Below are 19,201 nucleotides of genomic sequence, written 5' to 3'. Positions count from 1 at the left end.
GGTGAATCCCTGTGTCAGGCTGGGCCAGGCTTCTGGGCTTGTTCTCCTGCTGCCTGTTCTGATTGAATTCCATCATCATTCTGTTCCCAGACACAGGGTCACAGGCTTCCAAGAAAGCCCTCTTCCCCAGGGACAGGGGTTGTTTCCCATTCCCTTCCTCGAACTCCAGTGTCTGTTTCTGAAACTGTTGGTTCAACAACGAAGAAGAAAAAGGCAGAAATCTAAATGGGTTGCAGGGAAAGGAGATGCTGGGATTAAACATATGCGTTTTCGTAGTATGCCCACAACCTAGATACAGTAAGCACCAAAAACTTGCCATGTGATGGTGCACGAGTGGTGTCACCCTTTCTGAGCCTCAGTTTCCCTCACTGTTGAATCAAGTGAGTGCGGGGCTTCTCAGCCTCAGCACGAATGATATTTGTGGCAGATTATTCTTTTGGGGGATGAAGCATGGGGCTGTTTGGTGCATCGTAGGATACTTAGCAGCATCCTCAGCATCTGCCCAATAGACGTCAGCAGCACCCCCCTTTCAAGTTATGACAACCAAAAATATCTCCAGATATTGGTAAACATCCCCTTGAGATGCAAAATTGCCCCTACTTGAAAACCAGTGGGCTAGCGGTAGCTCCCTTTCACGGTTGTTACGAAAATTCTCAAAAAATGATTTTCTTCCTTCTTTTCATTTTTCCTTCCTTTTACCCCTCTCCTTCCCTCTTGGGGCCTGATCCTTTTCTATAATGATCAAATGTATGCATTTTTCTGCTGGTATCTTGATCGTGGATATAATGATCAAGTTGAATGAGATATTCCTAAAGTATCTGCCAGTTCTGTTGAGCATGATGTTCAGTAATTCCGTGGTTCTTGTTTGCGTCTAGGCACAAGCTCAAGACCGTCCCTCCAACCTGGATTGAAAGTAGTATGGACCCATGCTACAGACGGGGCATCTGGAGAGAGTAGAGGTCAGACATCACGTTGGAGCTGAAGGAGGGGCTCAGGACACACAGGTTGATGCAGTCCCAGGAAAAGCTGTCACTTTAAAGTGGGCATGCCCAAAAAAGTTTGGTGGAGGGAGGCCAAGCAGGGAGTTACCAAACAAAAGACAGAGACCAGGGGGCTGACACTGACCAGCTCTTCCCCAAGCTTTCCTTTTCCCCTGAATTAGACTACATTTCCCACCTTCCCCTGCTCTTAGACATGGTCACATGATTGAGTTCTGGCCAATGGCATGTGGACAGAGGGTGAAGTCACAACTTCATGGTCTATTAAAACCTCCCACAAGGCTTTCCACCCACAGTATCATCTATTCTCTCTCCCCTCCAACTGCCCACTGGACATCAGTGTTCAGTGCAACCTAAGAAGCCCATGTTGAAGATGGCAGAGTCTCCATGGGTCTCTGAATGTCTGCAGGACTGGGTGGAGCCTAGGACCCACCCCTGCACAGCTGAGTGGACTTTATAGGAGTGAGAAATGAACTTCTATTCTATGAATCCTGTATATGCTTGGGGTTGTTGGTTGGGTAGTCAGCCTATTCTTTTTTTTTTTTTTTTTTTTTTGAGACAGAGTCTTGCTCTGTCGCCCAAGCTGGAGTGCAGTGGCGCGATCTCGGCTCTCTGCAAGCTCCGCCTCCTGGGTTCACGCCATTCTCCTGCCTCAGCCTCGGGAGTAGCTGGGACTACAGGCGCCCGCCACCACGCCCGGCTAATTTTTTGTATTTTTAGTAGAGACGGGGTTTCACTGTTTTAGCCAGGATGGTCTTGATCTCCTGACCTCGTGATCTGCCCACCTTGGCCTCCCAAAGTGCTGGGATTACAGGCGTGAGCCACCGCGCCCGGCGGGTAGTCGGCCTGTTCTAAGTAACACCAGTGCCAGGATAGAATGGGGCTGCTGGGCTGGAGGAGAGGGACTTTTCAGCAGCATTATTGTTAAAAAGATCTCGCGCTGTCGCTCAGGCTGTAGTGCAGTGGCGGGATCTCGGCTCACCACAACCTTCGCCTCCCGGGTTCAAGCGATTCTTCTGCCTCAGCCTCCTGAGTAGCTGGGACTACAAGCGTGAGTCCCCATACCTGGCTCATTTTTGTATTTTTAATAGAGCTGGGGGTTTCACCATGTTGACCAGGCTGATCTCAAACACCTGACCTCAAGTGATCCGCCCGCCTCAGCCTCCCAAAGTGCTGGGATTACAGGCGTGAGCCACCGCGCCTGGCCCTCAGCAGCACTTTTTGTTTTTTAATTTATTTTTTATTTCAATAGGTTTTTGGGGACCAGGTAGTGTTTGGTTACATGAATAAGTTCTTTAGGGGTGATTTCTGAGATTTTGGTGCACCCATCATTTAATCAGCAGCATTTTTATTAGGGAAATGGAATAATTATTTCTGTGCCAGTTCTTGTGGCTCTAACTCTGCATGTTATGGAGGCAGAGTTTTTAGTTGAACGAAACATGGGACCACGTGACCACGGGAGGTGGAACCAAGTCACTAAATGCAGACTGGCCTGGGAGTCCACCCAGGATGGCTGAGAAGCTTGCACTGAGCCAGTTTCCTAGGGGCTAAGAATCAACAGGAGACACAGAAATTCTGACACAGGGTGCTGACTCTGGGCAGCGTGGAATGAGTGCTCGGAGCTTGGCAGGGGGTCAGCAGGTGGGAGTGGGCAAAGGCCTGAGCTCCCCTGACCCCAGGGCCTGGTGGCTCAGCACATAGTTTCCGCAGGTGCCTGTCTCAGATAAGAGGAAAGAAGGTTAAAAGCTGGGGCAGAAAGTTCAGAAAAGCCAAGACTGGTTACTTTAGCTCCAAGGTAGGGATGTAGGGACGCTGGGCCCTCAACCTCCCTGCTCCATGCTTTTCTCTGGGACCCGGGTAGGAAAGCTTTTCGTGAGACTGAAGTTCTCTTGAAGGAGGCTCAAGAGTTTGGTGCCTCTTGGTTCCAGGAGGAGCAGTGAAGCCTGTGGCCCTTAGCAAGAAAACTCAAGGTCAAAGTCCTGAAAAAAATGCAGGCCTGGCGCCATGGCGCACGCCTATAATCCCAGCACTTTGGGAAGCCCAGCGGGCGGATCACGAGGTCAGGAAATCGAGACCATCCTGGCTAACATGGTGAAACCTCGTCTTTACTAAAAATACAAAAAATTAGCCAGGCATGGTGGCGTGCGCCTGGAGTCCCAGCTACTCGGGAGGCTGAGGCGTGAACTCACGAGGTGGAGGTTGCAGTGAGCTGAGATCACGTCACTGGACTCCAGCCTGGGCAACCGAGCAAGACTCCATCAAAAAGAAAGAAAAGAAAAGAAAAGGAAGGAAAGAAGAAACAAAGAAAGAAAAAGAAAAAAGAAAGAAAGAGCAAAGTGTAACTGGATGCAAAGGTCTCCTGGGCTGCAGCTGGGACAGAACCAGGAGAGGGTGCTGCTTATCCCTCCTCTGGCCTCCAAGGAGGGGAAGGTGGAGGTCTGTGCCCACCTGCGAGGGTGAACCTGGCTGTCTGCAGTGGTTGTCGGCTGGGGCCTGTGCCATTTGTTGGCCATCGCCCGGGCTAGAAGGGTCCTCTGGCCCCTCTCTCAGTTCCTTACCTTACTCCTCCCTGTGGCCTGGGGCAGGAGTGGTCGGATGCCCTGCCTGGGACTGTCCAGTGACAGTGGAGGAAGCCCATTTGGCCTCTGGTCTGAGCCACATCCTCCCTTCTGGCTTTTCCAGCCATGACGCTCACATTGTAGTCATAAGGATGCTCTACTTCGTAATCATTTCAGAATTCGGAGGGGAACAGAGGCTGGCTAGTGACCTTCTTTGAAACCACTTGGGGGCAACTTTAGTGCCTTGGCAGCTGTGGCTCCGGCTGGCCTCCACTCTGCAGGGGGACAGGCCTGGCTCTCTTGGCTGCCCAGGGGCCCACACCCCACCCAGGGCAGCCTGTGTATCTTCTGGCTCATTGGTGAAAAGCCACCTCGATGGCACCACCCAGAAGTTTGAAACCAGCCATTGGTACTGGGGAGGTGGCCAGTGACCCAGATTAAAGCCGGAAAAATCGGCCTTGGTCAGAGCCTGGCCTCCCCGCCCCCTGGGCCTCCTTCTTCTTCTCTGGTGGCGGGGGTGGGGCACAGTGTACCCTAGACCCAGGGACATCTATTTACCCTAACCGCCCACAAAGACTTATGGGGGGCTCTTCCCCCGCCTCCCCACATCAAGAAGAGAACATTTTAAAAATGTTTTTATTTAATTAAAAAAAAGACAGAACAACCAACCAAAAACCAGTAGTAGGTACTGGAGTCACAGGTGCTTAACTGGCGAAACACACAGGGGTGGGGGTGAGGGGGTGGGTCGGGAGGAGGGAGAGAAGGCGGGTACCGGCCACCACATCCCCCCGGGTGGGCGTCAGGTCTGAGATGCAGCGGGAGGGCCAGGAATGGGCGGCCCAGGGCCCAGGGTCCCCGGAGACCCGGCTGGCCGCGGGGAGAAGGCTGAGAAGTTCCGGGTGTCTGAGGTGGTTTTGCTCCCGGCTCGTCCCCTTCTTCCTACTCTTTCTTGGTCCCTAGGTGGGCCCTGCTTACTCTGCCTGGGACTGGGCAAGAGGTAGGATTCATTGGAACACAGCTTTCTCCATGGAATGATAGAAACTTCTGGGGCAGTGGGAGGGGAGGTGGCAGACGGAGAGGAAACAGAACAGCGCGGCTGCCTTGCTTTTGGAGATCACAGAAGAAAAGTCTCGGGGCCTTGCTGGACGGCGGGTCTGGGGAGGGCGTTCCCTGTCTTCAGCCTGGTCATGGCAGTGGAGGTGGTGGGGTGTGGGGACGGGGCTGGCCTAGAGCAGGTGAAGGCCTTGAGCTCTGGTGCTTCAGCGTCCGCTGCTAGGCACACTTGGACACGCCACCAGACGATGTCAGCCCCGACGGGAGCGAAGGCTCCGGAGCACAGCACACAGGGGCCCTGGCAGGCCTCACTTCAGCTCTAAGGTACACCGCAGCAGTCAGCTGCGGCCGCTACGGGTGGATGTGTCCTTTCCTGGGGGCAAAGGAAGGTGGGATAGACGATGACATCATCACCAGGCCGCATGGACCTGGGTCTGAACCCCAGGGGGCCGAGTCCACCCATGGGCTGCAAGCAGATAGCTGAGGTAAGGATGCACTTGTTATTTCCAAGCACGATAGCTACCAGGACTACAGGCGACTGTTCCAGGGTGGATCAAGGAGTCTCAAAAAGTAAGAAACAATTTTTCTTTAGAAAGCACATGTTTTATATAAAAGAGGGTTAAGTTCCATGTTCTAGAGAGTTCTTCTTCCAAGCCAGTACACGCTTCCACGCTCTTTGCTTGCTTTACGAGGGGGAGAAAAAAGAATGGCTGGAAAAACTGTAAAACACAGAACCCACTTCCTCAGCTCCGGACAAAGTGCTGAGATCTCCCCTCTGTGGGGAGGAAGAGAAGCCCAGCTCAGCCCATTTATCCAAACTCCCTCCACTCCATCCTGTTAGGTGGTGGTGGAATAAATTACATTGACAGGAGTTGTGGGGCCAGTTGCTGCTACGTTTTAAGACAAAGAAATGAATGTAAGTTGCTCTCCTGGCGTTGATTTGCAGGAAGTCATGATTGGTAACCACCTAGGAATTGGATGTTTGTTCTCTAGGGTTTTTTTTTTTTTTCTTTGCCACTGTTCACCCTTGGGTCTCCCTTTCTTGCACAGAAGTCCAGGCTCCTGTTGCCGAATGCCAGTTGGAGGGAGCTGTGTGTCCACCTCTTCCCCAGGACCCCCAATGCTCAGGGGACAGAGTTGCTCCTCGGGTCTGTGACAAGGGGCACAGCAAGAGGCCACGTGCCCACTTTCCCCTGACCAATGGAACCCTCCAGACTCTGAAGTCCAGTCAGTGGGTCTGTCCTGCCCATTCTGAGTGAGGCGGAAGCTTCCAGAAGCAGAGAGGAGAGCCAGCAACAGCTGCCAGCCTTTACCTGGGCCTCCTCCACAGGCCATGGCCTCCCCAGGTCGAGGGAAGCTGGCCCCGGGACAGCGCAAAGGCCGAAGCACCAGTTGGCTGCAGAGCTGTCTTCAGGATCACAGGCCACCGCCAGAGTCTCGAAGAGAGGGAGAGATGGAGAGGAAGGGAGTGAGCTTCGGTGGTCTGATTTCTGGCTCAATGACACAGGAACCTCAGGTTCAAAAGCAGCTGACAAGAGCCCAGAGACCTCTTGGTGCTCGGCAGAGCCTTCTGGTGGCCAGGCGCCCAGGCAGGGAGGGAGGGGCCTGAAATCCCGTTTTTCTGGCAAGATTCCTTTCCAAGAGGAGATAATGGCTCGATTTTGTCTTCCCGAGTTGATCAAGGCCGGGCAGCCTCAGGAAAGCTCTGGGGCTTCCTGGGAGATTTCAGTGACCCTGGGGCATCAAAACACCCTTTTGGGGGAGGGACAAAGTCAGCCTTCAGCTTCTTCTGCAGCCCCGGGTCCAGTCTACCAGCACAGCCTCTGTGCAAAACCAGCCCAGGACACCTCTGGAGACCAGGGGGGGCTGCGTTCGGCTTTAGTTCATTGTTCGTTGTCTTGAGGATCACATGCCGTCCTGTGTGACAAAAAGAGCCATTCTGGGGAGAGGCCGGAGCTGAGAGAAGGGGCAGGTGGCTCACACAGGGGTCGTCCGTCGGTTCAGCATGCTGACATGGAAACTTTCCTTCAGGTCCTGCTGGAAAAAGTCATGCACCTGCAGGAAGCTGGGCTCCTGGTCAGGGCTGTAGCTGGCTGCGGTGGTCACCTTGAGGGGCTCCCTGGACAGCGTGTACATGGACAGCTCCCCCATGGGGATGGCCCCTGCGATCTTCAGGCCCATGGGCGACACGTCCCTGGAGGGCGAGGCCTCGGTGGACCTCGAGCTGGACCTCGAGCGCCGTCTCCGGTACCTGTAGCTCGGCATCCTGGCATAAGGAGAAGAGGAAGACGCCTTAAGGAATTCCCGTTTGGTCTTAAACCTCAACTCTTTATTTTTCTCAATGTAAATGTTTACAGCCAGGACGCCCACGGTCTCAGCCACAATGAAAGACAGAGCTCCAAAGTAAAAAGACCAGCCATAGTTGTAATGGTTCTTTTTGTCTTCATCCCGCTTGTCACTCGGGTCGCCTGTGTTGCTGGAAATGTAGACGATGATACCAATGATGTTACTGAGGCCTGAAAGGGAAGCAGGGAGCGGGGAGTGGGGCCAGGGAGGGAGAGAGGCAGAGGTTAGACCCACAGTGGGATGGGCAGGGCAGGGAACAGGTGGACACTCCCCTCTCTGATGAGTATTTCTTTATTCTCGTTGCTAATTTTTCTTTTCAGTAATTAATGTTGAATGGGTAATATAGTACAAAGTTCAAATGAGGTATACAATGAAACACACTCTCAGCCCCCAGTTCCCCTCTTTAAGGCAACTACTGTTATCTTCTTTTGTATGTCCTTCCAGAAAAAAGAATTCTCTCTAACACACACACACACACACACACACACGCACACACACCCCTATTATTTCCTTTGCACGATACTCTTTGGCCGCTTGTTTTCTCTCTTAACAGTATATCTGAGAGACAGTTCTGAATCAGGCCATGCAGAGCTGCTCCTGTCTTTCTAACTACATGCGGCACCCCCATACGGAAGTCTCACGACCCACCTAACCAGGCCTTTGCAGGAGATGTCTGGGTGGCTCCCTGCCCTCTGCTGTGACAAGGTTGCCTTGGACATCCTTGTGTCTACAGCCTCACGTGTGCACATGGATACAACTACGGGGTGCACTCCTTGCAGTGAAACTGCTGGGCCATGTGCATTGAAACACTTAAAATACATTTTTATTTGAGAATAATTTATGATTTACCAAACAGCTGCAAGGTCCAGAGAGTTTCATATACTCCTCACCCAGTTCCCCCTAATGTTAACATTTTACATTATGTGGAACATTCGTCACAACAAACAAACCAGCCTGGCACATTACTTCAGACTTTACATGGATTTTTTGTTTGTCTGTATTTTGAGACAGTCTCAGTCTCACTCTGCTGCCCAGGCTGGAGTGCAGTGGCACGATCTCTGCTCACTGCAACCTCTGCCTCCTGGGTTCAAGCGATTCTCCTGCCTCAGTCTCCTGAGTAGCTGAGATTACAGGCACGCACCGCCATGCCTGGGTACTTTTTGTATTTTTAGTAGAAACAGGGTTTCACCACGTGGCTAGGCTGGTCTCAAACTCAGGATCTTAAGTGATCCACTTGCCTCAGCTTCCCAAAGTGCTGGGATAATAGGTGTGAGCCACCGTGCCCGGCCTTTACTTGGATTTTACTGGGTTTACACTAATGTCCTTTCTCTGTCCCTGGATGGATTCAGGATATTACACTGCATTTAGTGTTTTAAATTTACAGTCACTGCCTAAGTGCCCTCTGTAAGGGTACAAATGTCCCAACAGCCTATCGTGAATATTATCAAATTTCTGGTTCTTTGCCAATATGGGAAGTGAAAAAGAGTCATTGTTGTGTTTATTCGATTCTCTCTTATTCTAAGGGAGGCTGAATAGAGCCACACTGGTGGGGTGTGAGTTCCAGTTCTACCAAATATCAGTGTGACTTTTGACAAATTACTCCCAATCCCTATGTGTCAGTCTCCTCATGTGTAAAGTGGGAGTAACTGTGGTCCACACCTCGCCGGGCTGGTGTGAGGATTAAATGAGCTGATATATACAAAGTGCTCACAACAGCATCCAGCACACAGGGCGCCTGCCGTAAGTTCAATTACCATCTGCTGCATTTTATCATAAAGTGCTGTGTTGTGTTTGTCTCTGCACTGTCCACGTCCTCTGTCCATTTTCTGCAGCACCCACCCCGTGTGGAAGGGTTAGAATATCTTCGGCTAAGGGGTCCAGCAATCCTGCCCTGAGCTCATTAGTCCTGGGTTTCGACTCCTTGTCTCTTCCATTGCGTTCTGTAAGAACCCTTTCTGACATGTTTTTTTTTTACCCTACTAGTTCGCTTTTTATTTATTTATTTTTTTGAGACAGGGTCTTGCTCTGTCACCCAGGTTGGAGTGCAGTGGTGTGATCTCGGCTCACTTCAACCTCCGCCTCCCAGGTTCAGGTGATTCTTGTGCCTCAGCCTCCCAAGTAGCGTGCCACCATGCCCAACTAATTTTTGTATTTTTAGTAGAGACTGGGTTTCACCATGCTGGCCAGGCTGGTCTCAAACTCCTGACCTCCAGTGATCTGCCTGCCTCGGCCTCCCAAAGTGCTGGGATTACAGGTGTGAGCCGCCACCAGTTCACCTTTCTCCCCTCTGATCTCTCTCTTGCTGCTTCCCTAGCTTCGTGTTGTCTTCCCCACTCTGTATTCAGCACGCGTTGGAAAAGTGTTTCTTAAATGACAACTCTATGAATCCAGTTTCCCAGAGAAGTTTTGTATCTTCTTCCGACTTTCCCAGCCTTGGAACCTGTCCCTCCCCTGTGGCACCTACCATTTTCCACCTCGAGTTCTTTAAGAGCTTGTCTGACCTCCCTGCCAGGGCTGGTGGTCTGAAGCCAGGCCCCATACACGCCCGGGTGCCTGCCACCACGCTCGGCCCCCATCAGCGCCCCCTACGCCAGTGAATAAGCCAGTGTCCCCCTGCGGGCCTCCCCATTGCTTCCTTGCAGCCGGCCGCAGCCACCTTCTCTGCCTGGACTAGTTTTCTTTGGCTAAGGCTCTGGGTCCAGGCTCCAAGCCCCTCTGGTGGCACCAAGCATCTGGGCCTGCCTTTGAAACGGCTTCTTCTGGGGGCACAGGCAGCTGCAGGGGGCATCTCGAGGGGCCTTGGAGGGGGGCAGCCCTGGGCACAGCGTGTCTTTGCCACTGTGCGTGTGACTTCAGGGAAGCCACCTGAGCTGCTGGACTCCCTGTGTGCCTCCTCCCCAGGAGCGGGGATGGTGCGGTCGGGCTCACAGAGCGCTAGCACGGCCACTGTGGTTTCTGGTGTGACTGGAGTCTTCTCTTCCTGACCTGGGGAGGACGCTCCGGGGCAGTGTTCAGGGGTCACAGCCAGGACCTCCTAAACGGCTCACACCTTGTGAAAAATGACTGCTTCAAGGAGCAGGTGGTGGGCCTGGGGCAGGAGGAGAGAGAACGGAGCCGCGGGGAAGAAGGGAAGGGCGGGGGGCCTGGCCAGGAGGGAGGTTCATGCTTCTCCCAGGAGACCCTCAACACAGGCTCCTCTTCCCAACAGACACACACGTGCGCGCACACACCACACTCCTCAGACACACACACCATAGTCCTCACACACACACACCATAGTCCTCAAATACACAGACACATCACCCTCCTCAGACACACACATCACCCTCCGCAGACCCACACACCATAGTCCTCACATACACACTATAGTCCTCGAATACACACATCACCCTCCTCAGACACACACATCACCCTCCACAGACCCACACACATAGTCCTCAAATACACACACACACCCCGCACGCCTCAGACACACATATATCACAGTCCTCAAATACACACACACCACGTGCCTCAGACACACACACACCATAGTCCTCAAATATACACACACACCACACTCCTCAGACACACACACACCATAGTCCTCACACACACAAACACACCACACTCCTCAAACACACCACAGTCCTCAAATACACACACACATCCTACACTCTTCACACACACACACCACAGTCCTCAGACACACCACACTCCTCAAACACACACATATACCACACACACAATCACAGTTCTCAAACACATACACACACCACACTCCTGACACACGCACTCCACACACACATGTATTTATTGCACTGGAAGGAAACAGACCCTGGAGTGGTGTAGAACTGGGGCCTGGCACCTCGGCTCCCCAGCGGCGGCTGCAGAGCTGGAGCCAGCCCCTCTACTGCAGTGGCCCCGGGTCCCAGGATGTGAACAGAAGTCATCTACCCACTCCAGGAGAAAGGGCGAGGGAATGCAGGACAGGACAAGGATGCTCTGAGAGGCCCGCGTGTGCGGCATCACAGACCTGCCCATCCTCAGCCCAGGTGGCATGTCACTGTCACCCACAGCTCTGTGGCTTTTCCCCAGTGGCACTCTCTGGGGACATCGGGCATGGCTCTGAGGTGCTGCTGCCTTCTTGTAGCCAGGAGGGTTGGGGCAGTCGGGATGGGCAGGGGCCACCTGCTCACTCTTTCCTGGGCACCTTGGACTTCTGCTTCCTCTGCAAGATGGCCACTCATGCCCATTCTGGGCCCCCACCCTGTGTTTACCTGGCCAACTCCTTCGAGTTTTGGCATGATTCCCCTGGGCACCTCCCTGACCGCCTAACCCAGGCAGGCTCCAGTTACAGGCTTGTAAAACTGCCAGCTGAACCCCACGCACCACTTTGCACACCTGGATTTATTTTTTGGTTGAAGTGAAATTCATGCAAGATAAAAGTAACCCTTTGGAAGGGCACAATCCAGTGGCATTTCGCGCATTCAGAATGTTGTGCAAGCACCCAAAACATTTCTGTCACCCCACAAGGAAGCCCTGTTCGGCAGGTGCTCCCCATTCTCCATCCACCCTGTCCTAAACACCAGAACGTTACAAGTCAGTTGCATGCAGCGATGTTATGTCTGCATTCCCCCCGCAGGATGCACACTCCCTGCAGTGTGAAACAGGCAGTCCTGTGTCCCCAGCTCCCAGCCCAGCACCAGCCCGGGCAGGCGGCTCACCTGCAGCCACGAAGAGGATGCCGGCGCTGAGGACGATGTTGTTCTTGCGGCTGTAGATCCTGCCGGCGCCGATGCACAGGCCACCCAGCAGAAGCAGGATGGTGCTGAGGATGGGGAAGACGCTGGAGGCTCGCACGATGCCTGGCCAGGGAGGTGGGGGGCACAAAGCAGAAGGCAGTGAGATCAGCTGCCCTTCCGGGCATGGCTGTGTATGTCTCCCAGGAACCTTGCAGCTCCAGGCCCTTCCCCAGGATTTGAGATTCCCATCAGGACCTGGAGACTCGAGGTGGGCCAGGGCCTAGGTAAGCTCAGGGCTGTTGGATCAGATGCAAGTGGGGGCTCCAGGCCTGCCCTTCACCCTGGAGTCACATCTCGCTTAGTCTCTCCCTGGGAGTGGGCACCAGGGAGACCATAGTAACAGCCATGAAAGCAACAAACTGCATCACATTTCTGCGACACTGCACAACCCCCTCAGCCCTTGCATCAATGCAGTCTCCATGAAGCCCCTGGAAGGCTGGGAAGCAGTGTCCACAAAGGGTGGCCCTGGTCAGTGGCTGAGAGCACAGGCATTGGCATTGGGTCTGTGACATGCCGGCTGTGCAGGCTTGGCCAAGTCACTTTCACTCTACAAAACTCAGCTTCCCGTCTGTGGAATGAGGTTCCTCACAGCACCGGTGTCCTACACTTGGTTTTGTACATGTAAGGTGCATTGCGCTGGGCCTGACCATTCTATACCTTCAACATCATCATCATCATCATCATCATCATCATCATCATCATCATCCCCCAGGTGACAGACAAGGATGTGGGACCTCACGACTGGCCTGAAGTCACAGGGGAGGTGTGACTGGGCCGAGAGGGATGCTTGTGACCCACAGTGTCCACAGAACCACCTTTGTAGCCCTGCCACTGACTAGCTGAGCGGGGACAGCTGACTTTGGTGGCCACCTCAGTCCCCTTTTATAACTTGGGAATAGTAACATCTACCTGTAGGGAGTTGGATTGCAGCCTCCCTGGAATATACCTGTGTCCTAACCCTTAGGACCTGTAAATTGATCTTATTTAGAAAAATGGTCTTGGCAGGGCGCAGTGGCTCATGCCTGTAATCCCAGCACTTTGGGAGGCCAAAGCAGGCGGATCACCTGAGGTCAGGAGTTAGAGACCAGCCTGGGCAACATGGTGAAACCCCGTCTCTACTAACAATACAAAGAAATTAGCCGGGCATGGTGGTGGGTGCCTGTAATCCCAGCTACTTGGGAGGCTGAGGCAGGAGAATCACTCGAACCCAGGAGGTGGAGATTGCAGTGAGCCGAGATTGCACTGTTGCACTCCAGCCTGGGTGACAAGAGCGAGATTCTGTCAAAAAAAAAAAAAGAGGTCTTGCAGATGTGGACTCAGTTAAGAATCTCAAGCTGAGATCATCCGGGATGAATCCAGTGGGCCCTAGATCCAAAGACGAGCATCCTTACAGAACCTTAGAAGAGGAGAAGACACAGGGGAGAAGGGGCTGTGAAGACGGAGGCAGAGACCCAAAGGTGCTTCCATGAGCCAAGGAGTACCAACCACCCCCAAAGCTGGAAGAGTGGCCCTCTCCTAGAGCCTTCAGAGAAAGCAGGGTCCCCCAATACCTTGACTTTGGGCTTCTGGCTTCCACACTGTGACAGTGAATTTCGGTTGCAAGTCACACGGTTTTGATCATTTGTTATGGTGGCCTTGGGAAATGAACATGCCTCATCGGAGGGTTACCATGAGAAAACGTCAAGCACCCAGTAGGGCTTAGGGTGCCCCTCCCTTAGCGTATGGGGTGGGAGGAAGACCAGAGGGAGGGAAGGGAGACTCAGGAAAGGGAAGCAAAGAGTTCGGCCTTTCCCAAGCACCTGCTGTCTCCCAGCCCCGTAGAAAGCTCGGCTTCGTGGACCCTTGGTGGCCCCCGCAGGGGACAGTGAGTCTGGCCGCACTGGCAGGCGCCGCCCTCCCCAGCCAGCTGAGCGGGTTTCAGGGCTGTCAGCCTCTCCTCTGAAGGCAGGGTTTGTCTCCTTTTTTGTGAACGCATCAGTGTGTGTCCCTGCTTCACAGAGAGGGGATTGTCTGGGGGCGTTAAATGCAGTTCTTCTCTCCGGTGCCTCCTCCTCTCCAATTCCTCTCTGCCTTCTGGCAGCAGCGGGCTCTGGGATGAAGTTTCCTGTGTGGTTCTGAAATGTGCCTCTGATCTGTGCTGGCCAGAAAAGTTGGGGTCAGTCATCCCCTCCATGCCCTCGTTCTGCAGACAGGTCAGAGGAATCCGAGAGAAGGAAGTCCATCCAGCACTTTGGGAGGCCGAGGTGAGTGGATCACTTGAGGTCAGGAGTTTGAGACCAGCCTGGCCAACATCGTGAAACCCCGTCTCTACTAAAAATAGAAAAATTAGCTGGGTATAATGGCGGGTGCCTATAATCCCAGCTATTCAGGAGGCTGAGGCACAAGAATCACCTGAACCTGGGAGGCAGAGGTTGCAGTGAGCCAAGATTGCACCACTGCACTCCAGCCTGGATGACAGAGTGAGACTCCGTCTTAAAAAAAAAAAAAAAAAAAAAAAAAAAAAAAAAGCCCAGTTGCTCTAAGATCACTGGATGCCCTGGCTTGGCTCAGAGCCATCCATTCTGCCCAGGTAAGTCACACAAGCACCTATGCCTTGCCACAGGGACTCATGCCTGAGCTGTGGATGTGCAGATGCCAGCTGGGATTGCCACAGACAGTGGTGCAGGTCGGACACAGCGCAGGTGGCTAAGGGGTGGAGGGATGAGTGAGGCTGAAGTCCAGCCCATGCCCTGCTGGCCATATCAAGCCCTGGCAGAGGATCTGCATCTGCCAGGAGACCAGACACTTCCTTCTAACTCACCCCCGGGCACACTGTGGACTCCCAGCAGCCCTGACACCAGCCCCCTGTGGCCTGGCACAGAAGTTATCCACCTAGCTGCTGAAAATGCAGACTTGGAGAGGGGCACCAGGCCCAGGGCAAGGTGGGCAGGAACCCCTGGGATCAGCAAGGCCTGCGAAAGAGAAGGTAGGCAGGAGGTGGGGTGGTGACCCCCTCAAATCTTGGGCTGTGCATCTGCAAATCAGCAGGGACATCATAAGAGCTCAGAGGCCTTCAGGGCGCTCTGCAACAAACAACACAAGCCCAGCTTCTGTGGAAGGTTTCAGAATGCATGGCTGGGGGCCGAGTTCTTTCTTGAATTGTCAAAGACTGGGTGGGAGCAGCGCAGCCTTGGATCTGCCAGGGTTGGTGCTCCACGCCCACGCAGATGAGCCGGCCTGAAACAGGCAGCCCCACAGGTAGCCCCACCGTGGATCTGTTGCCTTCTCCAAAACACCCATTCTCCACCCGGAGGACAGAGCCCTGTTTTCTTTGCTGCTGTACTCCACTTGTCTAATACAGTGCCTGGCACATAGTAGGCCCACAGTAACTTTTTTTTTTTTTTTAAGATGGGGTTTTGCTCTGTCATGCAGGCTGGAGTGCAGTGGCACGATCGTGGCTCACTGCAGCCTCAACTTCCTCGGCTCAAGTGATCCTCCCACCCAAGCCTCCTGAGTAGCTGGGACTAGAGGCATATGCCATCACGTCTGGCTAATTTATTTTTATTTTTTCTAGAGACGAGGTCTCACTACGTTGACCAAGCTGGAACTCCTGACCCCAAGCGATCTTCCCACCTTGGCCTCCCAAAGTGCTGGGTTACAGGAGTGAACCACTGCGTCTGGCTGCAATAACTTGTTAAATGAATGAATAAATGAACCCTCATGAATCCTCACTTGTTGCAAATATCAACCGCCAGAGACCACCCTCCTGTGCTTCTACATATTTTGGGGAGCCATAGTCTGGACAGAGACCAGAAGACAAAATATTAGAAATCAGGGTGGCCCTGGAAACTCATGCCAGATGTCTGTGGCGACCATGACCTTGGCCTGTCTCTGAAAGTTGCTCAGCCCCTCTGGCTCCAAGCTCACAGGCACCTGTACTCTGGAGATAAAAGGACGATCAAAGACACATGCAGAGCTTGGTTTTAGGGCCAGATATCCCGGTTTCTGCAGCCACCGAGTGGAAAAACACCTCCCTGTTGGGAAGTCAGTTCCCTCCCACCCCGCCCTGACTTCTGCCAGCAGCAGAGACCACAGGCCCGAAAGCCGTCAAGCTGTCTCTTCCATGAGCATCTCTGAGCTTGTTAATGAACCTGGCTGCTTTCCCCACAGCGTACGCTTAAGGAGAACATGGCCTTCCCCAATGAGCTCTAATTGCGGTTGTGCTGTCACCATCATTATATCTGGGAAAATCACTCTGTAGCCCTCCCCGCCTTGCACCCTCCCCAGAGGACCTGGAACGGCTCACTTGTTTTTGTTTTTTTTTGCTCTTCCAGAGCCTCACTCTATCCTGCCCTGGGCCCCGGGAAGCTGACTGTGTGGACCGAATCCTCGGGCTCCCACCTCTGGCTTTTGGAGAGGGGTGTCTGCGAGGGAGTTCGGCCCAGCTGTTGGTGAAGGGGCGACATTGCTTCCCGATGGCCGCAGCTCCTGCCAGGCGGCTCTGTCCCTACCGCTCCCTCCTCCAGGCTCCCACGCCTGCCCCCCTCACCTATCCAGGCTCCCGGCTATTGCTGGTCCCGGGGTGCTCTCCAGCCCTTGTGGGTTTCCCTTAACCTCACCCACACTTTTGTAAATGGTCCTTCCATAGACACCCTTTATTCATCCTGTTTGAGCGTGACATCTGCTTCCTGCTGGGAGATCAGGAAGCCACGTGGGGTGACCTCTGGGCTACTGCATCTTGAGGCCAATCCAGAAAAAGACCTCAGCACTCCGGGACCATGAATGGGACAGAGACAGGTGAGTAAAGAAAAACTAGCACCAATGCCCATAACCTCAGGGGAGCTCCAGTGGGAAATGGAGAGGGAATGGTTTGTTTCTCTAACGCCATTTTCCTTATAGTCCCAGGGTTGGACCATGGGCACATCTGCCCCCAGAGCTTTAAGAACCACCTGATTGCCCTGGATTGGGCAGAGAAGGCAGATTCTGAGTTGGGGCTGATTTTCAATTGGGTCATCCCAGCTAGGCTGAGCACCAAGGGCCTCTGTAGACAGTTGTGCAGACATGCACTATACAACTGGACGGATGTTCATACCATAATTGATGCATGTGACATCCTTTGAGTTGTGCAGTGTGCAACCTGCACAACTATCTCTGGCGGCCCTGTGGGAATCTCATTTGATTGGTTCAGTGTGGGCTCCCGGTAAGCAGAACCAGAGTATAGGCAGAAGGAGGAGAAGGGGAGGAGAAGGTGAGGGAGGAAGGATGGGAGGCAGAGCGGTGGCCAAATTATTTCACGTTCTGGGCCTGGTCGCAGCAGCCTGACACTGCCCCAGGCTCGATGGGAACCGCGTGCTGTTCTATTTCACCAGATGACTCAGAATCAAAATCCTTTCTCTTAGAAAAAACGATCTATAAGCAGGTGCAGAGTGAATTGTGCTCTCTCTGAGGGCGCTGGTATCGATTCTCCATCAATGAGGCTGGGTTCGAGCCCCAGGGGTGCTGCTGTGAGCTGCTCTTCGTGTCTTGCCTAACGTGAAAGGGGAAAATGACTCCGAAATGGTGCTATTTTTCTATTTGCAGGCTCCTCCCTGGCAGCTCCCAGGGAAGTATTCACAGGCCCAGGGATGAGATCTGGACTTAGTATGGTGGCTGGGTTTGTTATTTGGGATTGAGCTTGCGCTGTGACTTCCGGGCTTCAGTCTGGGGGCCCCACGCAGCCACTGGACCCAGGAGCAGGTGGGGGCTCCCATGGGCAGACGCGGTGCTTAAAAGACTTCAGGACCATATATCAGAGGCTGCTCCCTGGCACCTTCCTCGCCTTCTGCCCTGGGTCTCCCAGCACCCCACGAGGCTGTCTTGGTGTATGACTGTATCTGCTTTTTCAAGACTGGAATGGAAGAGAGTATGCAGGAGAGGGTGGGTAGACCCCAGTGTGCTTGGGGTGCCACACCCCTCAGGGAGACCCAGCCTGGGCAGAGCCTATATCTTTAACCTCCCTTGCTCCAGCCCCAGCTCCAGCCAATCAGTAGCTCCGAAGCCAGCCACGCCCAGCAGGCTTTCTGCCCAGGCCTGTCTCCCCAGGGCACAGGCCTCGCAGCCAAATAACCCCATTGAGATACCCAGTATGTCATGGCAGTGATGAGCAAAACTCCATCCTCCGAACTCACGATGTCTGAATGAGCAAGAGAGTGAGCGGAGCATCCCGAAACAATCACCCTCTCCACGCCCAGTGTCCCTCTTTCCTTCGGCCGCCTCCCCCCCAGCCTTCCCCCTCCCCACAGAAAGAGAGTCCAGGCCTCCTGACACTCACGGAGGAGGTACTCCGAGCTGTCGTGGTCGTAGTCATTGTCCTCTGGGAAGTGATTGATCCGGAAGCAGTGCCCTTTATAGACCCCTGGAAGGAACGAGAAGAAAAGAACACTGTACATCCTGTCTGGCTTCACTCATCCACTCACTCCAGACACAGTTGCCGCGTGTGTGAGCCTCTGCGCAGGTCCTGGGGACAGACAGAGAAGAAAGGCTCCAGCGTCCCAGACTGGTGGGGGCACAGGAGAGACACACAGAGAACGGCTACACAGGGAGAGATAAGCCCCAAAGGTGACCCTAGTTATGGTCCAAGGGTGGACGCGCATGAGAGTAAGGGGACCTAGCATGAATAACCATTGAGATAAGAGGTGCCAGGCAGAGCTGCCCCGGGCAAGCAGGAGGTTGGATCCCTCTACCCAAGGGACTCTTAGCTGCATCTTGAAAAAAATCAAAACAGGCTGGGTGCGGTGGCTCACGCCTGTAATCCCAGCACTTTCGGAGGCCGAGGCGGGCAGATCACGAGGTCAAGAGATCGAGACCATCCTGGCCAACATGGGGAAACCCCGTCCCTGCTAAAAATACAAAAATTAGCTGGGCATGGTGGCGAATGCCTGTAGTCCCAGCTACTCGGAAGGCTGAGGCAGGAGAATCGCGTGAAGCCAGGAGGCGGAGGTTGCAGTGAGCCAAGATCGCACCACTGCATTCCAGCCTGGTGACAGAGCAAGACGCCATCTCAAAACAAAAATGAAGAATTTGCCCACTAGGAATGGGGTTCAGGGGGCTTTCCAGGCAGAGGAGCAAGACATGCGAAGGCAAGGTGGGGTTGAAGTTTGTCTGTCTGTGTCTTTCCTGCTCTTAAACCATAGTTATGGCCCAGTGCGGTGGCTCACGCCTGTAATCCCACCACTTTGGGAGGCTGAGGAGGGCGGATCGCTTGAGCCCAGGCATTCAAGACCAGCCTGGGCAACATGGTGAAACCCTGTTTCTCCTCAAAGTACAGAAATTAGCTGGATGTGGTAGGGTGCACTTGTAATCCCAGCTATTCGGGAGGCTGAGTTGGGAGGATCACTTGAACTCAGGAGGTGGAGGTTGCAGTGGGCCGAGATCATACCACTGCACTCCAGCCTGGGCAACAGAGCCAGACCCTGTCTCAAAAAAACTCAAAAAACCACAGTTA

At 53.7% G+C, this 19,201-nt stretch overlaps 1 protein-coding gene and 1 pseudogene across 2 annotated transcripts in view; both read right to left on the bottom strand.

Moving 5' to 3' along the window:
- Positions 1 to 4,178: 4,178 nt before the first annotated feature.
- Positions 4,179 to 6,547, bottom strand: LOC107127773 (uncharacterized; annotated as a pseudogene).
- Positions 4,179 to 19,201, bottom strand: part of CACNG4 (calcium voltage-gated channel auxiliary subunit gamma 4) — a 68,917-nt gene continuing 53,894 nt past the window's right edge. For both annotated transcript variants that reach the window (XM_045374542.3, XM_005584745.5), the window contains 3 exons: positions 18,029 to 18,112; positions 11,662 to 11,802; positions 4,179 to 7,125 (listed from right to left, as the gene is read on the bottom strand). In XM_045374542.3, the coding sequence (XP_045230477.1) occupies positions 6,587 to 7,125; positions 11,662 to 11,802; positions 18,029 to 18,112 (764 nt within the window). In that variant the 3' untranslated portion in view covers positions 4,179 to 6,586. The remainder of the gene's footprint in view (positions 7,126 to 11,661; positions 11,803 to 18,028; positions 18,113 to 19,201) is intronic.

The sequence above is a fragment of the Macaca fascicularis genome, chromosome 16, assembly GCF_037993035.2.
Source record: "Macaca fascicularis isolate 582-1 chromosome 16, T2T-MFA8v1.1".
Lineage (NCBI taxonomy): Eukaryota > Metazoa > Chordata > Mammalia > Primates > Cercopithecidae > Macaca > Macaca fascicularis.
Note: the sequence above shows the minus strand (reverse complement) of the source record. Positions and strands in the feature narration are given on the sequence as shown.